The sequence below is a fragment of the Thalassophryne amazonica genome, chromosome 9 (assembly GCF_902500255.1).
Source record: "Thalassophryne amazonica chromosome 9, fThaAma1.1, whole genome shotgun sequence".
Lineage (NCBI taxonomy): Eukaryota > Metazoa > Chordata > Actinopteri > Batrachoidiformes > Batrachoididae > Thalassophryne > Thalassophryne amazonica.
In genome coordinates, this window is record NC_047111.1 from 81,825,676 (window position 1) to 81,846,454 (window position 20,779).

A 20,779-nucleotide genomic window follows, 5' to 3' on the forward strand; every position below is an offset into this window, starting at 1 on the left:
CCATGATTTCTAAGTGGGAGAACTTGCAAAATCGCAGGGTGTTCAAATACTTATTTTCCTCACTGTAGTTTTTAATGAATATTTGAAAGCATTTTTTCAATAAAGACAAACACCACCACTTGACAGTAAAGCTCTACGCGATACGCAGAAATATACACAATTCTAGTTACCTCCTTGGGCAGAGGTTATGTTTCACCCCTGTTTGTTTGTTTGTTTGTGAACAGCCTGGAGCCCACAATTTTTCATATGTCATTATGAACTTTTTTTTTTAATATATATATACTGAAGATTCATATCCTGATGGGCAAAAACTGATTCAGTTTTTATGGTCACATGTAAAAATCAGGAAAATCTTATAAATTGGAAAAATCCCTATATTTAACATTGAAGAAATTTTCAAAAATTCGTAACTCCGTCAATAAAGATCAAATTTTCATATTTGAGAGGCTTATGTAGGATGTATCCTTTGTTGGCTGACAAAGTTTGATCTGGATCTGATCCAGATTACAGATTTTGTGGCTATTTAAATTTAACATTGAAAACAGCATTTAATGTATATTTTACATTATATCTTAATCAAACGTGCCCCAGTCATATTTGAAAGTGAGGTGCAGACTGGCACTCGCTATTGCCTGACAAAGTTTGATCCGGATCTGATCCGTATTGTGGATTTTGTGGACATTTGAATTTAATATTGAAAAGCCCATTTGGTGTACATGGTGTTTGCATTATATCTCAATCAAAAGTACCTCAATTACACTCATTTTTCTGTTATGGATTTACCTACGCCACCACAATTTGGATGGAGGTTCCAATTTTATGCCTGTTTGCCTGTCTTCCAGTAATCAGTTGGGAAACAAGTGCCAAATACCATTGACAAATTGTACAGAGCAGAGATAGCCAATGTTTTCTGAAAATTATCTGAAAAAGAATTCAGAAACCGAAAAAGGTGGGGAAAAAAAACCTGACACCACAAAAAAAAACTTTGATTCAAGTGAATTAATTAAATACATACTCCTGACATTTGATCACAGTCTAATGTAACTTATGAAAAGCCACTTCAAACAGGACTTTGATGTTGAAAATTTTTTCTGAGGTAAAATGTTGTGGAATTGGAAAGTAGTGTTGGCAGAGGTTTGCCCTCTATGAGCCCAGTGCTCTAGTTGTCATTGTGTTTCTCATGGGGAGAGGCTAAACGTAAGGCAAAAGATAGTAATCAATGGGCTCAGATCGTCTCGGCCACATCCCAGTGAAAACAAAACTCCTACAGAAGATAATTGGCATGTAAGTTAAGTTGTAGTGGAGCTAGCAGTTACTTTAATGATCAGTCATTCCATTCATTGATTTATTTGTTAGAGGCTGTAAAATGACTGACACAGAGGTTCTTAAAAATCTTTGACAAAAGTATTTACTTGTACAATCAAATGAAATGAGAAAATGCAGGAAGTACTGGTGAGTGATTTTTGTGCTGTTGCTAGACTGTATGGTAATCTGACAGCACCTTTTTTCAGTGCTAATGACTGCTTGTTCTCAGCTGCACCATTTCCAAAGTTCAAACAGTCTTCTTGCTCCCCACACAGGTTTCTCTTGACAACTGTGTAGAAGTTGGGCGGATTGCCAACACATATAACCTCACCGAGGTGGACAAATATGTCAACAATTTCATCCTGAAGAACTTCCCTTCATTGTTGGGCACAGGAGAGTTTGTTAAACTGCCATTTGAGAGATTAGCTTTTGTACTGTCCAGCAACAGCTTGAAACACTGCAGTGAACTGGACCTTTTTAAGGCAGCTTGCCGTTGGCTACGCTATGAAGAAGGTCGTATGGACTACGCACCAAAACTCATGAAGAACATTCGTTTTCCCCTCATGAACCCCCAGGAGCTTATCAATCATGTACAGACTGTAGACTTTATGCGAACAGATAACACCTGTGTCAACCTTCTCCTGGAAGCTAGCAACTACCAAATGATGCCCTATATGCAGCCAGTTATGCAATCAGAACGGACAGCCATCCGATCAGACAGTGCCCACCTGGTCACCCTGGGTGGTGTTCTGCGGCAACAGCTAGTAGTCAGTAAAGAGCTGCGTCTTTTTGATGAGAAGGCTCATGAGTGGAAGTCATTGGCACCTATGGATGCACCTCGCTATCAACACGGGATTGCAGTAATTGGCAACTTTCTGTATGTGGTGGGCGGCCAAAGCAACTATGACACCAAAGGCAAGACAGCAGTGGACACAGTGTTCCGGTACGACCCTCGCTACAACAAGTGGATCCAGGTAGCATGCCTTAATGAGAAACGTACCTTCTTCCACCTCAGCGCACTCAAGGGACATCTGTACGCTGTCGGAGGAAGAAATGCTGCCGGTGAGCTAGGTGAGTTTCCTCTAATTACACAAAATCAGACCTGTGTCACTCCTGTATGTATGGTGTTTTACACTCATGACAACTGCAATTCAGCATAAGTGCTGTACTTGTTGATGATGTGGAAAGCAAGTGTGACACTCCCAGAAATAGGAGCTTCTATCCTCTTACTCTTTCTGTCACTCCTCAAATTGGCTCAACATTTTAATTTTCTGTCTGACTTTCTTTGACAGTGCTACTCTCAAACACCAAAATGTTTGTTTATGTGCAGTTTCTGGAGAATATTCATTAGTAATCCAGTTGTCATATTATCGGGTAGATGTTCTTGATAATTTCATAAAATTCTCAAGTTGGGTCATTGATCATGAAAACATTATAAATAGAAGTACTTCAATATTTGCAGTGTTTTATGTATAATTATTGTTTTTGTCCTGTTAAGAGAGATGTTTCTTTGCCATAATTGTGCATTTTTTTTATTTAAATTACTTTCTTTAGTTTAGACTATGAAAATGTACACTACAGAATCTCATCTTGGACTCCAGGTTTAGTGGCATTAGCAAGTGGACAGTTTTGTATTATTTGCCAGAACAAGTTTAATGTTTACATAGAGTCCAGTGTTTGCCCTGGAATTTTTTTCAGGCCGGATTTGTCATATTCATTGTGCATTGCACAAATGTGAGGCACCCTGGAATGCTGAAAATGAAAGTTAAATTATGTGCTCATTATTTAGGAAATCTTACCAAAATCATGCAAAACTTGATAATTTGTTTGTTATTTTAAATACTTGCATTTCACAGAAAAATACAAATGTATTTTTCTGTGAAATGGCCACTTACCAGTGATGACATAGAGAATTGCACCAGCATATAAAAAATACACATAAAAAAATATACCCAGAGTCTTGGATCAGTTTCATCATCACTGGCCTCAGTGCTCCCAAATACATGATGGCAAATGATCTACAGTGCATTTGGAAAGTATTCACCACACTTCACTTTTTCCACATTTTGTTATGTTATACCCTTTTTCCAAAATGGAGTAAATTAATTTTTCCCTCAAAATTCTGCTCACAACACCCCATAATGACAACATGAAAAAAGTTTTTTTTCTTTTTCTTTTTGCAAATTTATTAAAAATAACTAAATCACGTGTGTATAAGTATTCACACCCTTTGCTCAGTACTCTGTTGATGCACCTTTGGCAGCAATTACAGCCTCAAGTCTTCTTGAATATGATGCCACAAGCTTGGTGCACCTGTCTTTGGACAGTTTTGCCCATTCCTCTTTGTAGCACCTCTCAAGCTCCATCAGGTTGGATGGGGAGCATTGGTGCACAGTTATTTTCAGATCTCTCCAGAGATCTTCATTCATATTCAAGTCTGAGCTCTGGCTGGGCCACTCAAGGACATTCATAAAGTTGTCCTGAAGCCACTCTTTTGATATCTTGGCTGCGTGTTTAATGTCATTGTTCTGTTGAAAGATGAACAGTCACCGCAGTCTGTGGTCAAGAGCGCTCTGGAGCAGGTTTTCATCCAGGATGTCTCTGTACATTGCTGTATTCATCTTTCCCTCAATCCTGATTTGTCTCAAAGTTGCTGCCGCTGAAAAACATCCCCACAACATGATGCTGCCACCACCATGCTTCACTGTAGGGGTGGTGCCTGGTTTCCTCCAAACATAACAGACAGTTCAGTCTTTGTCTCATCAGACCAGAGAATTTTGTTTCTCATGGTCTGAGAGTCCTGCAGGTGCCTTTTGGCAAACTCCAGGTGGGCTGCCATGTGACTATTTTACTAAGGAGTGGCTTTCATCTGGCCGCTCTACCATACAGGCCTGAATGGTGGATTGCTACAGAGATGGTTGTCCTTCTGGAAGGTTCTCCTCTCTCCACAGAGGAATGCTGGCGCTGTGACAGAGTGACCATCGGGTTCTTGGTCACCTCCCACTGTTTTCTTTAAAATATGATTCCAGACCCCTCTGTGAAGCATTTCAAAGCTGACAAATGCCAGAACAAATGGGAGCCTCATATTTGCAGTCCTACTTCAGGTGCTGTGTAACAGTCCACTTAACTGGTCGTTACTGTGCGTTTCTCTGTGAATTTTCAGACCTTTTGTCTGACTTAGTGCTTAGCTCAGATAAGATAATTATAGTGGGCGATTTTAACATCCACACAGATGCTGAGAATGACAGCCTCAACACTGCATTTAATCTATTATTAGACTCTATTGGCTTTGCTCAAAAAGTAAATGAGTCCACCCACCACTTTAATCATATCTTAGATCTTGTTCTGACTTATGGTATGGAAATAGAAGACTTAACAGTATTCCCTGAAAACTCCCTTCTGTCTGATCATTTCTTAATAACATTTACATTTACTCTGATGGACTACCCAGCAGTGGGGAATAAGTTTCATTACACTAGAAGTCTTTCAGAAAGCGCTGTAACTAGGTTTAAGGATATGATTCCTTCTTTATGTTCTCTAATGCCATATACCAACACAGTGCAGAGTAGCTACCTAAACTCTGTAAGTGAGATAGAGTATCTCGTCAATAGTTTTGCATCCTCATTGAAGACAACTTTGGATGCTGTAGCTCCTCTAAAAAAGAGAGCTTTAAATCAGAAGTGCCTGACTCCGTGGTATAACTCACAAACTCGTAGCTTAAAGCAGATAACCCGTAAGTTGGAGAGGAAATGGCGTCTCACTAATTTAGAAGATCTTCACTTAGCCTGGAAAAAGAGTCTGTTGCTCTATAAAAAAAAGCCCTCCGTAAAGCTAGGACATCTTTCTACTCATCACTAATTGAAGAAAATAAGAACAACCCAGGTTTCTTTTCAGCACTGTAGCCAGGCTGACAAAGAGTCAGAGCTCTGTTGAGCTGAGTATTCCATTAACTTTAACTAGTAATGACTTCATGACTTTCTTTGCTAACAAAATTTTAACTATTAGAGAAAAAATTACTCATAACCATCCCAAAGACGTATCGTTATCTTTGGCTGCTTTCAGTGATGCCGGTATTTGGTTAGACTCTTTCTCTCCGATTGTTCTGTCTGAGTTATTTTCATTAGTTACTTCATCCAAACCATCAACATGTTTATTAGACCCCATTCCTACCAGGCTGCTCAAGGAAGCCCTACCATTATTTAATGCTTCGATCTTAAATATGATCAATCTATCTTTGTTAGTTGGCTATGTACCACAGGCTTTTAAGGTGGCAGTAATTAAACCATTACTTAAAAAGCCATCACTTGACCCAGCTATTTTAGCTAATTATAGGCCAATCTCCAACCTTCCTTTTCTCTCAAAAATTCTTGAAAGGGTAGTTGTAAAACAGCTAACAGATCATCTGCAGAGGAATGGTCTATTTGAAGAGTTTCAGTCAGGTTTTAGAATTCATCATAGTACAGAAACAGCATTAGTGAAGGTTACAAATGATCATCTTATGGCCTCGGATAGTGGACTCATCTCTGTGCTTGTTCTGTTAGACCTCAGTGCTGCTTTTGATACTGTTGACCATAAAATTTTATTACAGAGATTAGAGCATGCCATAGGTATTAAAGGCACTGCGCTGCGATGGTTTGAATCATATTTGTCTAATAGATTACAATTTGTTCATGTAAATGGGGAATCTTCTTCACAGACTAAGGTTAATTATGGAGTTCCACAAGGTTCTGTGCTAGGACCAATTTTATTCACTTTATACATGCTTCCCTTAGGCAGTATTATTAGACGGTATTGCTTAAATTTTCATTGTTACGCAGATGATACCCAGCTTTATCTATCCATGAAGCCAGAGGACACACACCAATTAGCTAAACTGCAGGATTGTCTTACAGACATAAAGACATGGATGACCTCTAATTTCCTGCTTTTAAACTCAGATAAAACTGAAGTTATTGTACTTGGCCCCACAAATCTTAGAAACATGGTGTCTAACCAGATCCTTACTCTGGATGGCATTACCCTGACCTCTAGTAATACTGTGAGAAATCTTGGAGTCATTTTTGATCAGGATATGTCATTCAAAGTGCATATTAAACAAATATGTAGGACTGCTTTTTTGCATTTACGCAATATCTCTAAAATCAGAAAGGTCTTGTCTCAGAGTGATGCTGAAAAATGAATTCATGCATTTATTTCCTCTAGGCTGGACTATTGTAATTCATTATTATCAGGTTGTCCTAAAAGTTCCCTAAAAAGCCTTCAGTTAATTCAAAATGCTGCAGCTAGAGTACTGACGGGGACTAGAAGGAGAGAGCATATCTCACCCATATTGGCCTCTCTTCATTGGCTTCCTGTTAATTCTAGAATAGAATTTAAAATTCTTCTTCTTACTTATAAGGTTTTGAATAATCAGGTCCCATCTTATCTTAGGGACCTCGTAGTACCATATCACCCCAATAGAGTGCTTCGCTCTCAGACTGCAGGCTTACTTGTAGTTCCTAGGGTTTGTAAGAGTAGAATGGGAGGCAGAGCCTTCAGCTTTCAGGCTCCTCTCCTGTGGAACCAGCTCCCAATTCAGATCAGGGAGACAGACACCCTCTCTACTTTTAAGATTAGGCTTAAAACTTTCCTTTTTGCTAAAGCTTATAGTTAGGGCTGGATCAGGTGACCCTGAACCATCCCTTAGTTATGCTGCTATAGACGTAGACTGCTGGGGGGTTCCCATGATGCACTGTTTCTTTCTCTTTTTGCTCTGTATGCACCACTCTGCATTTAATCATTAGTGATCGATCTCTGCTCCCCTCCACAGCATGTCTTTTTCCTGGTTCTCTCCCTCAGCCCCAACCAGTCCCAGCAGAAGACTGCCCCTCCCTGAGCCTGGTTCTGCTGGAGGTTTCTTCCTGTTAAAAGGGAGTTTTTCCTTCCCACTGTAGCCAAGTGCTTGCTCACAGGGGGTCGTTTTGACCGTTGGGGTTTTACATAATTATTGTATGGCCTTGCCTTACAATATAAAGCGCCTTGGGGCAACTGTTTGTTGTGATTTGGCGCTATATAAAAAAATTGATTGATTAACAGAGTCTGACAAACCCATCATGTGGACCATCAAAATTTACTACCTTTAAAAATAAAAATTACAAATGGTTGGAGAGCATTTCATTTAAAAAAAAAAAAAAAAAAGTCTAAAAAATGTCTACAAAAATAATGTTGAGGATGTAGAAAGTAATTTTAAACATTTGCCAAATTGAGAGGAGTCAAATGTCAGATTCTGACATCTGGTCCCTTCTGTGAAAGCTCTGCTAACTTTAATTGATGTGGACAGGAGGCTGAAACATGTCAGTATTGCACTGCTCTCAGCTGACCTCAGTTTGGGAAAAAATTAAAAATAGTAACAAAAGATTTTCCACAGAAGATTGTGTTTGAGGGAAAGACATTCATAGTGCAGCAGATGCACTGCAGTGATTTTCATCCAAATTAATTAATTCTTGGCATGATTCAAAAAGTAAATAAATAAATAAATAAGCCTGGCAGGTGGCCAGGCCTGTTATGTTATAGGGGAGAAACTGGAATCATATGTTGGAACTGGTATATTTAATGACATTTATTTGAATGTCACATTTTAACAGTTCACCCTCATTTTTATTGTTTCATTGTCATATCATTATTTTTGATGCTGAAGGAAAATTAGGAATCTGAAAACCCATAAATATAGACCACAGAGCGGAGCCTCCCGACATTTAAATTCAGCTCTTTTACAACTGTGCACATGCAAGCCAGCATGCAAACAGTCTTTTCTTTTGAGTTATAATTGGACCAAAGAACATGCTCCAATTCACTGCCTGTCTACACGCTTTGTGCTTTACGTTTCACTGTGTGTGGTTTATCTTTGATGTGCACAGCCACAGTTAACAATTGTTTACGCTGCACAGGCCGTGTGGGCGTGGTTGTATTATGGTCTGAAATGTCTGCATTGTAAAAGAACATCCCAACAGTGTGAAGATGCTTTTTCACAGGAGAAAAGAAATCCTTTACTTTCATTACATCTGCTTGCAGGATTAGCTACTTACATTTTCACGACTTTAAACTGATTTATCTTATAACCATAATTGACACGGAGTATATAGAGAATATACTTGCTGTATTTTAGTATTACATGACGCTGGGCTTGAAAAAGGTGTGACGACATATACTTATGCTGGTGGGGGGAAAAAATACATCAATAAAAATAATAAGTGTGTCGGGCCAGATGGCACATTTGTCAGTAAAAGCTTTGCATAATTCTTTGTAATGCAAATGGAGGGAGAGGCACATGATTGATAAAATTCAGTTTGGTTAATTGACTTTTCAATGAGTCTTCAAACTTCTCATATTGTTTATCCTGCGACGCTATAAAAGAGTTACAACTTTACCAAATATAATCTTGGCTGCGATGCAACTTCAAATTTTAGGCAAATATTAAGGGAAGACTTGTTCTTTCCAGTAGTATAATTCTTATTGTCATAGTCATACATGAGCAGTATGCATTTGAAACCTTTTATTTATTTTTCATTTTTAATGCTGCAACAATCAGTATTTCATTTATAAATATTTCATCATCAAAACAGTACTGCCTGAAAAATGAATCCCAAAAGTTAAAAAAACAAACAAACAAAAAAAAACCGATGTGCTTCATTGTGGAGATAGAGGGCCAAATTTGTCCAAAAACACATTCATTTTTGACAGTATTCTGCAAGCTGTAAACTGTCAGATATGCAACTGGGGATCATCTTTGACATTATATATTTTGTACCGAAGACCAACTCCTGAAAATTTCATGCATCTAGTCTGAAAACTGCAAAATCAATCAATCAATTTTATTTATATAGCGCCAAATCACAACAAACAGTTGCCCCAAGGCGCCTTATATTGTAAGGCAAGGCCATACAATAATTATGTAAAAACCCCAACGGTCAAAACGACCCCCTGTGAGCAAGCACTTGGCGACAGTGGGAAGGAAAAACTCCCTTTTAACAGGAAGAAACCTCCAGCAGAACCAGGCTCAGGGAGGGGCAGTCTTCTGCTGGGACTGGTTGGGGCTGAGGGAGAGAACCAGGAAAAAGACATGCTGTGGAGGGGAGCAGAGATCAATCACTAATGATTCAATGCAGAGTGGTGCATACAGAGCAAAAAGAGAAAGAAACACTCAGTGCATCATGGGAACCCCCCAGCAGTCTAAGTCTGTAGCAGCATAACTAAGGGATGGTTCAGGGTCACCTGATCCAGCCCTAACTATAAGCTTTAGCAAAAAGGAAAGTTTTAAGCCTAATCTTAAAAGTAGAGAGGGTGTCTGTCTCCCTGATCTGAATTGGGAGCTGGTTCCACAGGAGAGGAGCCTGAAAGCTGAAGGCTCTGCCTCCCATTCTACTCTTACAAACCCTAGGAACTACAAGTAAGCTTGCAGTCTGAGAGCGAAGCGCTCTATTGGGGTGATATGGTACTATGAGGTCCCTAAGATAAGATGGGACCTGATTATTCAAAACCTTATAAGTAAGAAGAAGAATTTTAAATTCTATTCTAGAATTAACAGGAAGCCAATGAAGAGAGGCCAATATGGGTGAGATATGCTGTCTCCTTCTAGTCCCCGTTAGTACTCTAGCTGCAGCATTTTGAATTAACTGAAGGCTTTTCAGGGAACCTTTAGGACAACCTGATAATAATGAATTACAATAGTCCAGCCTAGAGAAAATAAATGCATGAATTAGTTTTTCAGCATCACTCTGAGACAAGACCTTTCTAATTTTAGAGATATTGCGTAAATGCAAAAAAGCAGTCCTACATATTTGTTTAATATGCGCTTTGAATGACATATCCTGATCAAAAATGACTCCAAGATTTCTCACAGTATTACTAGAGGTCAGGGTAATGCCATCCAGAGTAAGGATCTGGTTAGACACCATGTTTCTAAGATTTGTGGGGCCAAGTACAATAACTTCAGTTTTATCTGAGTTTAAAAGCAGGAAATTAGAGGTCATCCATGTCTTTATGTCTGTAAGACAATCCTGCAGTTTAGCTAATTGGTGTGTGTCCTCTGGCTTCATGGATAGATAAAGCTGGGTATCATCTGCGTAACAATGAAAATTTAAGCAATGCTGTCTAATAATACTGCCTAAGGGAAGCATGTATAAAGTGAATAAAATTGGTCCTAGCACAGAACCTTGTGGAACTCCATAATTAACCTTAGTCTGTGAAGAAGATTCCCCATTTACATGAACAAATTGTAATCTATTAGACAAATATGATTCAAACCACCGCAGCGCAGTGCCTTTAATACCTATGGCATGCTCTAATCTCTGTAATAAAATTTTATGGTCAACAGTATCAAAAGCAGCACTGAGGTCTAACAGAACAAGCACAGAGATGAGTCCACTGTCTGAGGCCATAAGAAGATAATTTGTAACCTTCACTAATGCTGTTTCTGTACTATGATGAATTCTAAAACCTGACTGAAACTCTTCAAATAGACCATTCCTCTGCAGATGATCAGTTAGCTGTTTTACAACTACCCTTTCAAGAATTTTTGAGAGAAAAGGAAGGTTGGAGATTGGTCTATAATTAGCTAAGATAGCTGGGTCAAGTGATGGCTTTTTAAGTAATGGTTTAATTACTGCCACCTTAAAAGCCTGTGGTACATAGCCAACTAATAAAGATAGATTGATCATATTTAAGATCGAAGCATTAAATAATGGTAGGGCTTCCTTGAGCAGCCTGGTAGGAATGGGGTCTAATAGACATGTTGATGGTTTGGATGAAGTAACTAATGAAAATAACTCAGAACAATCTGAGAGAAAGAGTCTAACCAAATACCGGCATCACTGAAAGCAGCCAAAGATAACGATACATCTTTGTAATTTTTTCTCTAATAGTTAAAATTTTATTAGCAAAGAAAGTCATGAAGTCATTACTAGTTAAAGGAATACTCGGCTCAATAGAGCTCTGACTCTTTGTCAGCCTGGCTACAGTGCTGAAAAGAAACCTGGGGTTGTTCTTATTTTCTTCAATTAGTGATGAGTAGTAAGATGTCCTAGCTTTACGGAGGGCTTTTTTTTATAGAGCAACAGACTCTTTTTCCAGGCTAAGTGAAGATCTTCTAAATTAGTGAGACGCCATTTCCTCTCCAACTTACGGGTTATCTGCTTTAAGCTGCGAGTTTGTGAGTTATACCACAGAGTCAGGCACTTCTGATTTAAAGCTCTCTTTTTCAGAGGAGCTACAGCATCCAAAGTTGTCTTCAATGAGGATGTAAAACTACTGATGAGATACTCATAGATAATTGGCAAAGCTTCTGGGGAAAACCTGGTCTTGTTAGGAGAGACGGCATCCATCCCACTTTGGATGGAGCAGCTCTCATTTCTAGAAATCTGGCCAATTTTCTTAAATCCTCCAAACCGTGACTATCCAGGGTTGGGACCAGGAAGCAGAGTTGTAGTCTTACACACCTCTCTGCAGCTTCTCTCCCCCTGCCATCCCCTCATTACCCCATCCCCGTAGAGACGGTGCCTGCTCCCAGACTACCAATAACCAGCAAAAATCTATTTAAGCATAAAAATTAAAAAAGAAAAAATAATATAGCACCTTCAACTGCACCACAGACTAAAACAGTTAAATGTGGTCTATTAAACATTAGGTCTCTCTCTTCTAAGTCCCTGTTGGTAAATGATATAATAATTGATCAACATATTGATTTATTCTGCCTAACAGAAACCTGGTTACAGCAGGATGAATATGTTAGTTTAAATGAGTCAACACCCCCGAGTCACACTAACTGTCAGAATGCTCGTAGCACGGGCCGGGGCGGAGGATTAGCAGCAATCTTCCATTCCAGCTTATTAATTAATCAAAAACCCAGACAGAGCTTTAATTCATTTGAAAGCTTGTCTCTTAGTCTTGTCCATCCAAATTGGAAGTCCCAAAAACCAGTTTTATTTGTTATTATCTATCGTCCACCTGGTCGTTACTGTGAGTTTCTCTGTGAATTTTCAGACCTTTTGTCTGACTTAGTGCTTAGCTCAGATAAGATAATTATAGTGGGCGATTTTAACATCCACACAGATGCTGAGAATGACAGCCTCAACACTGCATTTAATCTATTATTAGACTCTATTGGCTTTGCTCAAAAAGTAAATGAGTCCACCCACCACTTTAATCATATCTTAGATCTTGTTCTGACTTATGGTATGGAAATAGAAGACTTAACAGTATTCCCTGAAAACTCCCTTCTGTCTGATCATTTCTTAATAACATTTACATTTACTCTGATGGACTACCCAGCAGTGGGGAATAAGTTTCATTACACTAGAAGTCTTTCAGAAAGCGCTGTAACTAGGTTTAAGGATATGATTCCTTCTTTATGTTCTCTAATGCCATATACCAACACAGTGCAGAGTAGCTACCTAAACTCTGTAAGGGAGATAGAGTATCTCGTCAATAGTTTTACATCCTCATTGAAGACAACTTTGGATGCTGTAGCTCCTCTGAAAAAGAGAGCTTTAAATCAGAAGTGCCTGACTCCGTGGTATAACTCACAAACTCGCAGCTTAAAGCAGATAACCCGTAAGTTGGAGAGGAAATGGCGTCTCACTAATTTAGAAGATCTTCACTTAGCCTGGAAAAAGAGTCTGTTGCTCTATAAAAAAGCCCTCCGTAAAGCTAGGACATCTTTCTACTCATCACTAATTGAAGAAAATAAGAACAACCCCAGGTTTCTTTTCAGCACTGTAGCCAGGCTGACAAAGAGTCAGAGTTCTATTGAGCTGAGTATTCCATTAACTTTAACTAGTAATGACTTCATGACTTTCTTTGCTAACAAAATTTTAACTATTAGAGAAAAAATTACTCATAACCATCCCAAAGACGTATCGTTATCTTTGGCTGCTTTCAGTGATGCCGGTATTTGGTTAGACTCTTTCTCTCCGATTGTTCTGTCTGAGTTATTTTCATTAGTTACTTCATCCAAACCATCAACATGTTTATTAGACCCCATTCCTACCAGGCTGCTCAAGGAAGCCCTACCATTATTTAATGCTTCGATCTTAAATATGATCAATCTATCTTTGTTAGTTGGCTATGTACCACAGGCTTTTAAGGTGGCAGTAATTAAACCATTACTTAAAAAGCCATCACTTGACCCAGCTATCTTAGCTAATTATAGGCCAATCTCCAACCTTCCTTTTCTCTCAAAAATTCTTGAAAGGGTAGTTGTAAAACAGCTAACTGATCATCTGCAGAAGAATGGTCTATTTGAAGAGTTTCAGTCAGGTTTTAGAATTCATCATAGTACATATGGCCTCGGACAGTGGACTCGTCTCTGTGCTTGTTCTGTTGGACCTCAGTGCTTTTGATACTGTTGACCATAAAATTTTATTACAGAGATTAGAGCATGCCATAGGTATTAAAGGCACTGCGCTGCGGTGGTTTGAATCATATTTGTCTAATAGATTACAATTTGTTCATGTAAATGGGGAATCTTCTTCACAGACTAAAGTTAATTATGGAGTTCCACAAGGTTCTGTGCTAGGACCAATTTTATTCACTTTATAAATGCTTCCCTTAGGCAGTATTATTAGACGGTATTGCTTAAATTTTCATTGTTACGCAGATGATACCCAGCTTTATCTATCCATGAAGCCAGAGGACACACACCAATTAGCTAAACTGCAGGATTGTCTTACAGACATAAAGACATGGATGACCTCTAATTTCCTGCTTTTAAACTCAGATAAAACTGAAGTTATTGTACTTGGCCCCACAAATCTTAGAAACATGGTGTCTAACCAGATCCTTACTCTGGATGGCATTACCCTGACCTCTAGTAATACTGTGAGAAATCTTGGAGTCATTTTTGATCAGGATATGTCATTCAAAGCGCATATTAAACAAATATGTAGGACTGCTTTTTTGCATTTACGCAATATCTCTAAAATCAGAAAGGTCTTGTCTCAGAGTGATGCTGAAAAACTAATTCATGCATTTATTTCCTCTAGGCTGGACTATTGTAATTCATTATCAGGTTGTCCTAAAAGTTCCCTAAAAAGCCTTCAGTTAATTCAAAATGCTGCAGCTAGAGTACTGACGGGGACTAGAAGGAGAGAGCATATCTCACCCATATTGGCCTCTCTTCATTGGCTTCCTGTTAATTCTAGAATAGAATTTAAAATTCTTCTTCTTACTTATAAGGTTTTGAATAATCAGGTCCCATCTTATCTTAGGGACCTCGTAGTACCATATCACCCCAATAGAGCGCTTCGCTCTCAGACTGCAGGCTTACTTGTAGTTCCTAGGGTTTGTAAGAGTAGAATGGGAGGCAGAGCCTTCAGCTTTCAGGCTCCCCTCCTGTGGAACCAGCTCCCAATTCAGATCAGGGAGACAGACACCCTCTCTACTTTTAAGATTAGGCTTAAAACTTTCCTTTTTGCTAAAGCTTATAGTTAGGGCTGGATCAGGTGACCCTGAACCATCCCTTAGTTATGTTGCTATAGACGTAGACTGCTGGGGGGTTCCCATGATGCACTGTTTCTTTCTCTTTTTGCTCTGTATGCACCACTCTGCATTTAATCATTAGTGATCGATCTCTGCTCCCCTCCACAGCATGTCTTTTTCCTGGTTCTCTCCCTCAGCCCCAACCAGTCCCAGCAGAAGACTGCCCCTCCCTGAGCCTGATTCTGCTGGAGGTTTCTTCCTGTTAAAAGGGAGTTTTTCCTTCCCACTGTAGCCAAGTGCTTGCTCACAGGGGGTCGTTTTGACCGTTGGGGTTTTACATAATTATTGTATGGCCTTGCCTTACAATATAAAGCGCCTTGGGGCAACTGTTTGTTGTGATTTGGCGCTATATAAAAAAATTGATTGATTGATTGATTGATTGATACTCTATCTCACTTACAGAGTTTAGGTAGCTACTCTGCACTGTGTTGGTATATGGCATTAGAGAACATAAAGAAGGAATCATATTCTTAAATCTAGTTACAGTGCTTTCTGAAAGACTTCTAGTGTAATGAAACTTATTCCCCACTGCTGGGTAGTCCATCAGAGTAAATGTAAATGTTATTAAGAAATGATCAGACAGAAGGGAGTTTTCAGGGAATACTGTTAAGTCTTCAATTTCCATACCATAAGTCAGAACAAGATCTAAGATATGATTAAAGTGGTGGGTGGACTCATTTACATTTTGAGCAAAGCCAATTGAGTCTAATAATAGATTACATGCAGTGTTGAGGCTGTCATTCTCAGCATCTGTGTGGATGTTAAAATCGCCCACTATAATTATCTTATCTGAGCTAAGCACTAAGTCTGAAAATTCACAGAGAAACTCACAGTAACGACCAGGTGGACGATAGATAATAACAAATAAAACTGGGTCAAGAACACCAAGTAAAACATTTTTACAGTAAAATCAGTGTACCCCACATATTTATAGCTTCAACAACTCAAAACCCAATGAAAATATTAGACTGAAATTTTGTATGGTATGTACTGGGAATAATATAATTATTTTATGAAAGTATGAAATAAATCAGAGATGCTCAGTTGGCAACATTGTCTGAAATCTTGTAATTGGAGGTGGTTGTACCCTATTGTATGGAAGATGTTAATTTCTGTGTAAATACACAGCGTTTATTTGAAATCAGTATACCTGTCAACTATCCTTTGTTTTTCTGTTGTTTATTTACATGATTTTAATTATTTGCATGATTTAACACCCCTTGGGACATATTGCACCGTTTTGGGATTACCTTTCATTGCTATGCTGATGATACTGTTATACATGCCAAAAACGGCTGGTAATCTCATCCACATAAAATCCTTAGAAGATTGCCTTGCATCAGGAAAAACCTGGATATCTAGCAATTTCTTACTTTTAAACTCTGATAAGACTGAAATGATGGTTCTTGGTCTAGTGACACATCGAAATCAATTTGACCAGTTAACGCTTAGCCTAGGCTCGTGTGTCATACATCACACTGACAAAGTGAGGAACCTTGGGGTAATTTTTGATCCTACATTGTCCTTTGACCTCCACATTAGAGATACTACAAGAACTGTTTTCTTCCACCTGTGAAATATAGTGAAAGTTCGTCCCATCCTGTCTGTGGCTGATGCTGAGACCCTGGTTCATCTGTTTGTCTCCTTGATTGCACTACTGCAATGTAATGTTAGACCACATTACACCCATTTTGGCATTCCTTCACTGGCTTCCTGTCCCTGTGAGATAAAATTTTAAGATTCTGCTACTAACCTATAAAATTGTTCACAGACTGGCACTTAGCTGACCTAATTAAACCTTATGTACCGGCCCGGGCTTTACGTTCTCAGGGTGCAGGACTACTTTATGTCCCTAGGGTGAACAAAAAGTCTGCGGGTTAGAGCGCTTTCTCTTATCGTGCCCCTGTTCTGTGGAATGATCTCCCTGCATCAATAAAACAGTCAGATTCTGTATTTTGAGACATTCAAGTCCGGACTTAAGACGCACTTGTTTTCCCTTTCAAATGGCTAACATACTGGTATAGTATGTTACTATGCTTTTTTTTTTCTTTTAAATTCATTTTACTAGGAAACGGAGCGGTGCCGCGGCCTCAACTTTATCTAAAGTCTAGTCTATCTAAAGTCTTTTAGTCAAACTTAGGGCTAGTGGCCGGCGATCACCTTAGTATTTCTTCTGTTTTTCTTGTTGCTTAATGCTGACAAATTATACGAGGTCTGTTAGAAAAGTATCAGACTTTTTTTATTTTTTGCAAAAACCTGATGGATTTGAATCATGTGTGCTTGCATGAGCAAACCTTGAACCTTCGTGCGCATGTGTGAACTTTTTCACACCTGTCGATTGCGTCATTTGCTGGTAAGCAGCCTTTGTGTGAGGATTGTGCAGTGCACTCGGTGGATTTTCATTTCAAGGAAAAAGACGTAACGACTGGAGCAGCGCCGCATCAAATTTTGCCAGAAACTGGGCGACAGCCAGGTGGAAACCATTCGGAAGATTCAGACGGCTTTCGGTGACGATGCTCTGGGCATCACACAGATTAAGGAGCGGTACAACCGGTTTAAAGACGTCTGCACAACGGTGGAGAGCGCGCCACGCTCCGGTCAGCCTTCAACATGCTGAAACGACCAGATCATTTCCAAACTGAATGGTGTGGTGATGCGGGACCGTCGTGTGACTATCTGAGAAATTGCGGAAGAGGTGGACATCAACACTTTTTCGGTACATTCCACTGTGACAGAAGATTTTGCCATGAAAAGAGTGGCAGTGAAATTCATGCTGCTTCTAACGGCGGAGTTCCGTGTTGAAGTCTCACAGGACATGCTGTGACACGCCCACCTCTTCCACAATTTCTCAGATAGTCACACGACTGAAAAGTCACCGAAAGCCGTCTGAATCATCCGAATGGTTTCCACCTGGCTGTCGCCCAGTTTCTGGCAAAATTTGATGTGGTGATGCTCCAATCGTTCCGTCTTTTCCTTGAAATGAAAATCCGCCAGCGCACTGCACACGTCCCACACAAAGGCTGCTCACCAGAAAATGATGCAATCGACAGGCATGAAAAAGTTCACGCATGCGCACAAAGGTTCAAGGTTTGCTCATGCAAGCACACATGATTCAAATCCATCAGGTTTTTGCAAAAAATAAAAATGTCCGATACTTTTCTAACAGACCTCGTACTGTATTTGTTGTCTTTCCGATGCCTGATTCTGTTTTTTTCTGTCTGTTTGAGGTGCGGCACCATCCAGAGATGGGTGTGGTGTCTACTTGTGCACCCTTCCATCCTGTGCACGGCAAAAATTCTTGTATATTCGTTTTGTAAATTTTGTTGTTAGCATGGCCCAAACAGAGGGTCAACCCTTTGAGTCTGGTCTGCTTGAGGTTTCTTCCATAAATCATCACAGGGAGTTTTTACTTACCACCGTTGCTTGTGTGCTTGCTCTGGGGGTTGGTAAGGTTCGACCTTACATGTGTGAAGCACCTTGAGGCAACTTTGTTGTGATTTGGCGCTATATAAATGAAAATAAATTGAATTTATTTTATGACCGCGCTTTCACTTGCAGTTATTGTCTGCTAATAAGATCGGTCTTACTTCCACTTAACGGCTTCAGTTGATATGCCTTGCGCAAGGTCACGTGCTGTCAGTTGTTGAGTATTGTCCCAGTAGAGATTTCTATCAGCTGTCCCAAAGATTACCCATATATCCTTCTGTTTGTTTGTTTTGTTTTGTTTTGTTTTTTTAATGGAGTGACAATTATCAAGAATGTTTTAGTCATTGAAAAAAACTTGTTCTGTTTGTGTGCAGAAAAATAGAAGCCCATTTTTGTCTTTGACTGCTGTCAACAATTCATCTAATGCATTCTGTGCTGTTTTGTGCTAGAGGTACTAACATGCTCACCAGCATAAATTGATACAGCTGTTGACTTAAGCTTACATACACCTTGGCTAAATATCTTGCAAACTCAGTTAGTTCTACTGTGCATATCAGTTCGAATGTTTACTTTCTTTCCATATGAAATTATTTTAAAATAACAGTTTCAAGATGGATGTATTTCAGTTTTTATTCGCTAATTCAGCATTTTAGAATAGAATAAAGGGATAAATTGTCACATCGGGGTGACCATTTGGTGTCACTCCATGTAGCTGTTGTATATGAATTGGAAACACATTTGATGTTCCACGTGGTCATACCTGTCCACCCTCAAAGGGGGTTTAGGTCATTGCATTTACACCTGTACCTCCAAGTGATCAATCACAATTTGATTGCAATCTGATCTCCAATTTACATACCAGGTATACAGCGGGTAAAATAAATTTCGAACACGTCGCCATTTTTCTCAGTAAATCTATTTCTCAAGGTGCTATTGACATGAAATTTTCACCAGATATCAGTAGCGACCCAAGTAATCCATACACTTTTTATAACATTCTTACACACAAAATTGGGAACAAGTGTTCAGTAAGTCAGAGTAGTTTCACCAAGAATGGAACACTCAAAAGTTGAATGTTATAACTGCATGCAGCAGAGCCATTTTTAGTTTTGTCCCTAAAACTTTTTACAAAATTTGAAAGCCAAAAAGCAAACTTTGATGTTTATTTTTAATGCCACGTTTCTCAGCTTTAGTATGAATTTCTGTCCTAGAGGGGGAGAAACAATTAGGATATTGAAATTTGTTTAATTCAACTATCCAGTCACTTCATCGCTTTGCCAGTGCACCCATCCAGATCATATAGCACAAACGCCAAAGTAAACAACCGAACAGAACCCAATAAAATTTGCCAGCTTTCGCAGTTGTTTCTTAGTCTCGAGTGAGTGTGAAGGAGAAGTTTGTGCCCATGTTTTTGACATGGTTATGGGCAGCGTTTCCTCTTTCATTGCTTTGGCAGAGCAGATGCACACTTCTGCCAGCTACTGCTGGTACCTCACATTGTCCTGAATGTCTTAAAAGCAGCGTAACATCATGTCCACTCAGTACATGGATAAGAGTGTCTTAGTCAACACAGCCGGCATAACGGGGATGACCCAAAGTTAAAAGTAAAATTAAAACATTGATATATTTTATCTGGAAGGCTTTCAGAAATATTGAGTATCGGGTATATATCATCTAGATGCTTGATTAAGTCCATTAATTAGTTAATGCAGACAATAGCAAAAGGACATGCTACAGCACTAACTACTGAAAGAAATTTGGCAAAATGTGCATTTATGATGCACCTTGTTTCACTTTCACTGGAAACTCATTAGATGCAATGTACTGGCTGTTTATTTGTTGTAGGGTAAGTGTGTCTGGAGCCATATCACATTAAAAACAGATATTTTTAGATGGCCTCAGTCAGTGCTTTATGTAGAAAGAACTTTGATCGCGTTCTGTGGCAGAAATGAATGAATGAATGAATGAATGAATGAATGAATGAAAACTGAAACACGATTGGCACACCAATTCTCTAAAGCTAAGGCTGATTTTCTTTGTATAGAAATACGTCTTGTATTTGAGTAGCGGCACAGTGGCTGCACTCTGATTAAAAAGGATGCTGCTTTTATCGGTGGGTGGATTTTTTATGATCCCCCCCATCTCTGTTGTTGTCGCTGTGCTCAGTGCTGATGAGGCCGTGAGGATGAGTACTCTGTATTTAAAACTTATGTTGCCTCCTACACTGAGACTCTCCAAGGCCTCATTTACTACTGTTTGCCCTCCTTAGTTGTCTTGACCTACTTTCTGCTAATACTGTATTTTTTTTTCTTTCTTCAAGCTACTGTGGAGTGCTACAACCCCAGAACGAATGAATGGACATATGTTGCCAAAATGAATGAACCACATTATGGTCACGCTGGGACGGTCTATGGCGGTTATATGTATATTTCAGGTAAGTGGTTTGTGGAATTTAATGCCTTGGTTTAATTTTACAATTTTTAAAAATTAATAATAAATTTGTTGTTACTACAGTTGAAAAAGTAAAGAACATGAT

General features: G+C 39.1%; 1 protein-coding gene across 2 annotated transcripts in view; it reads left to right on the forward strand.

Annotated features, from left to right (window-relative positions):
• Positions 1 to 20,779, forward strand: part of klhl13 (kelch-like family member 13) — a 76,965-nt gene that overhangs the window by 44,960 nt on the left and 11,226 nt on the right. For both annotated transcript variants that reach the window (XM_034178554.1, XM_034178553.1), the window contains 2 exons: positions 1,581 to 2,376; positions 20,564 to 20,677. In XM_034178554.1, the coding sequence (XP_034034445.1) occupies positions 1,581 to 2,376; positions 20,564 to 20,677 (910 nt within the window). The remainder of the gene's footprint in view (positions 1 to 1,580; positions 2,377 to 20,563; positions 20,678 to 20,779) is intronic.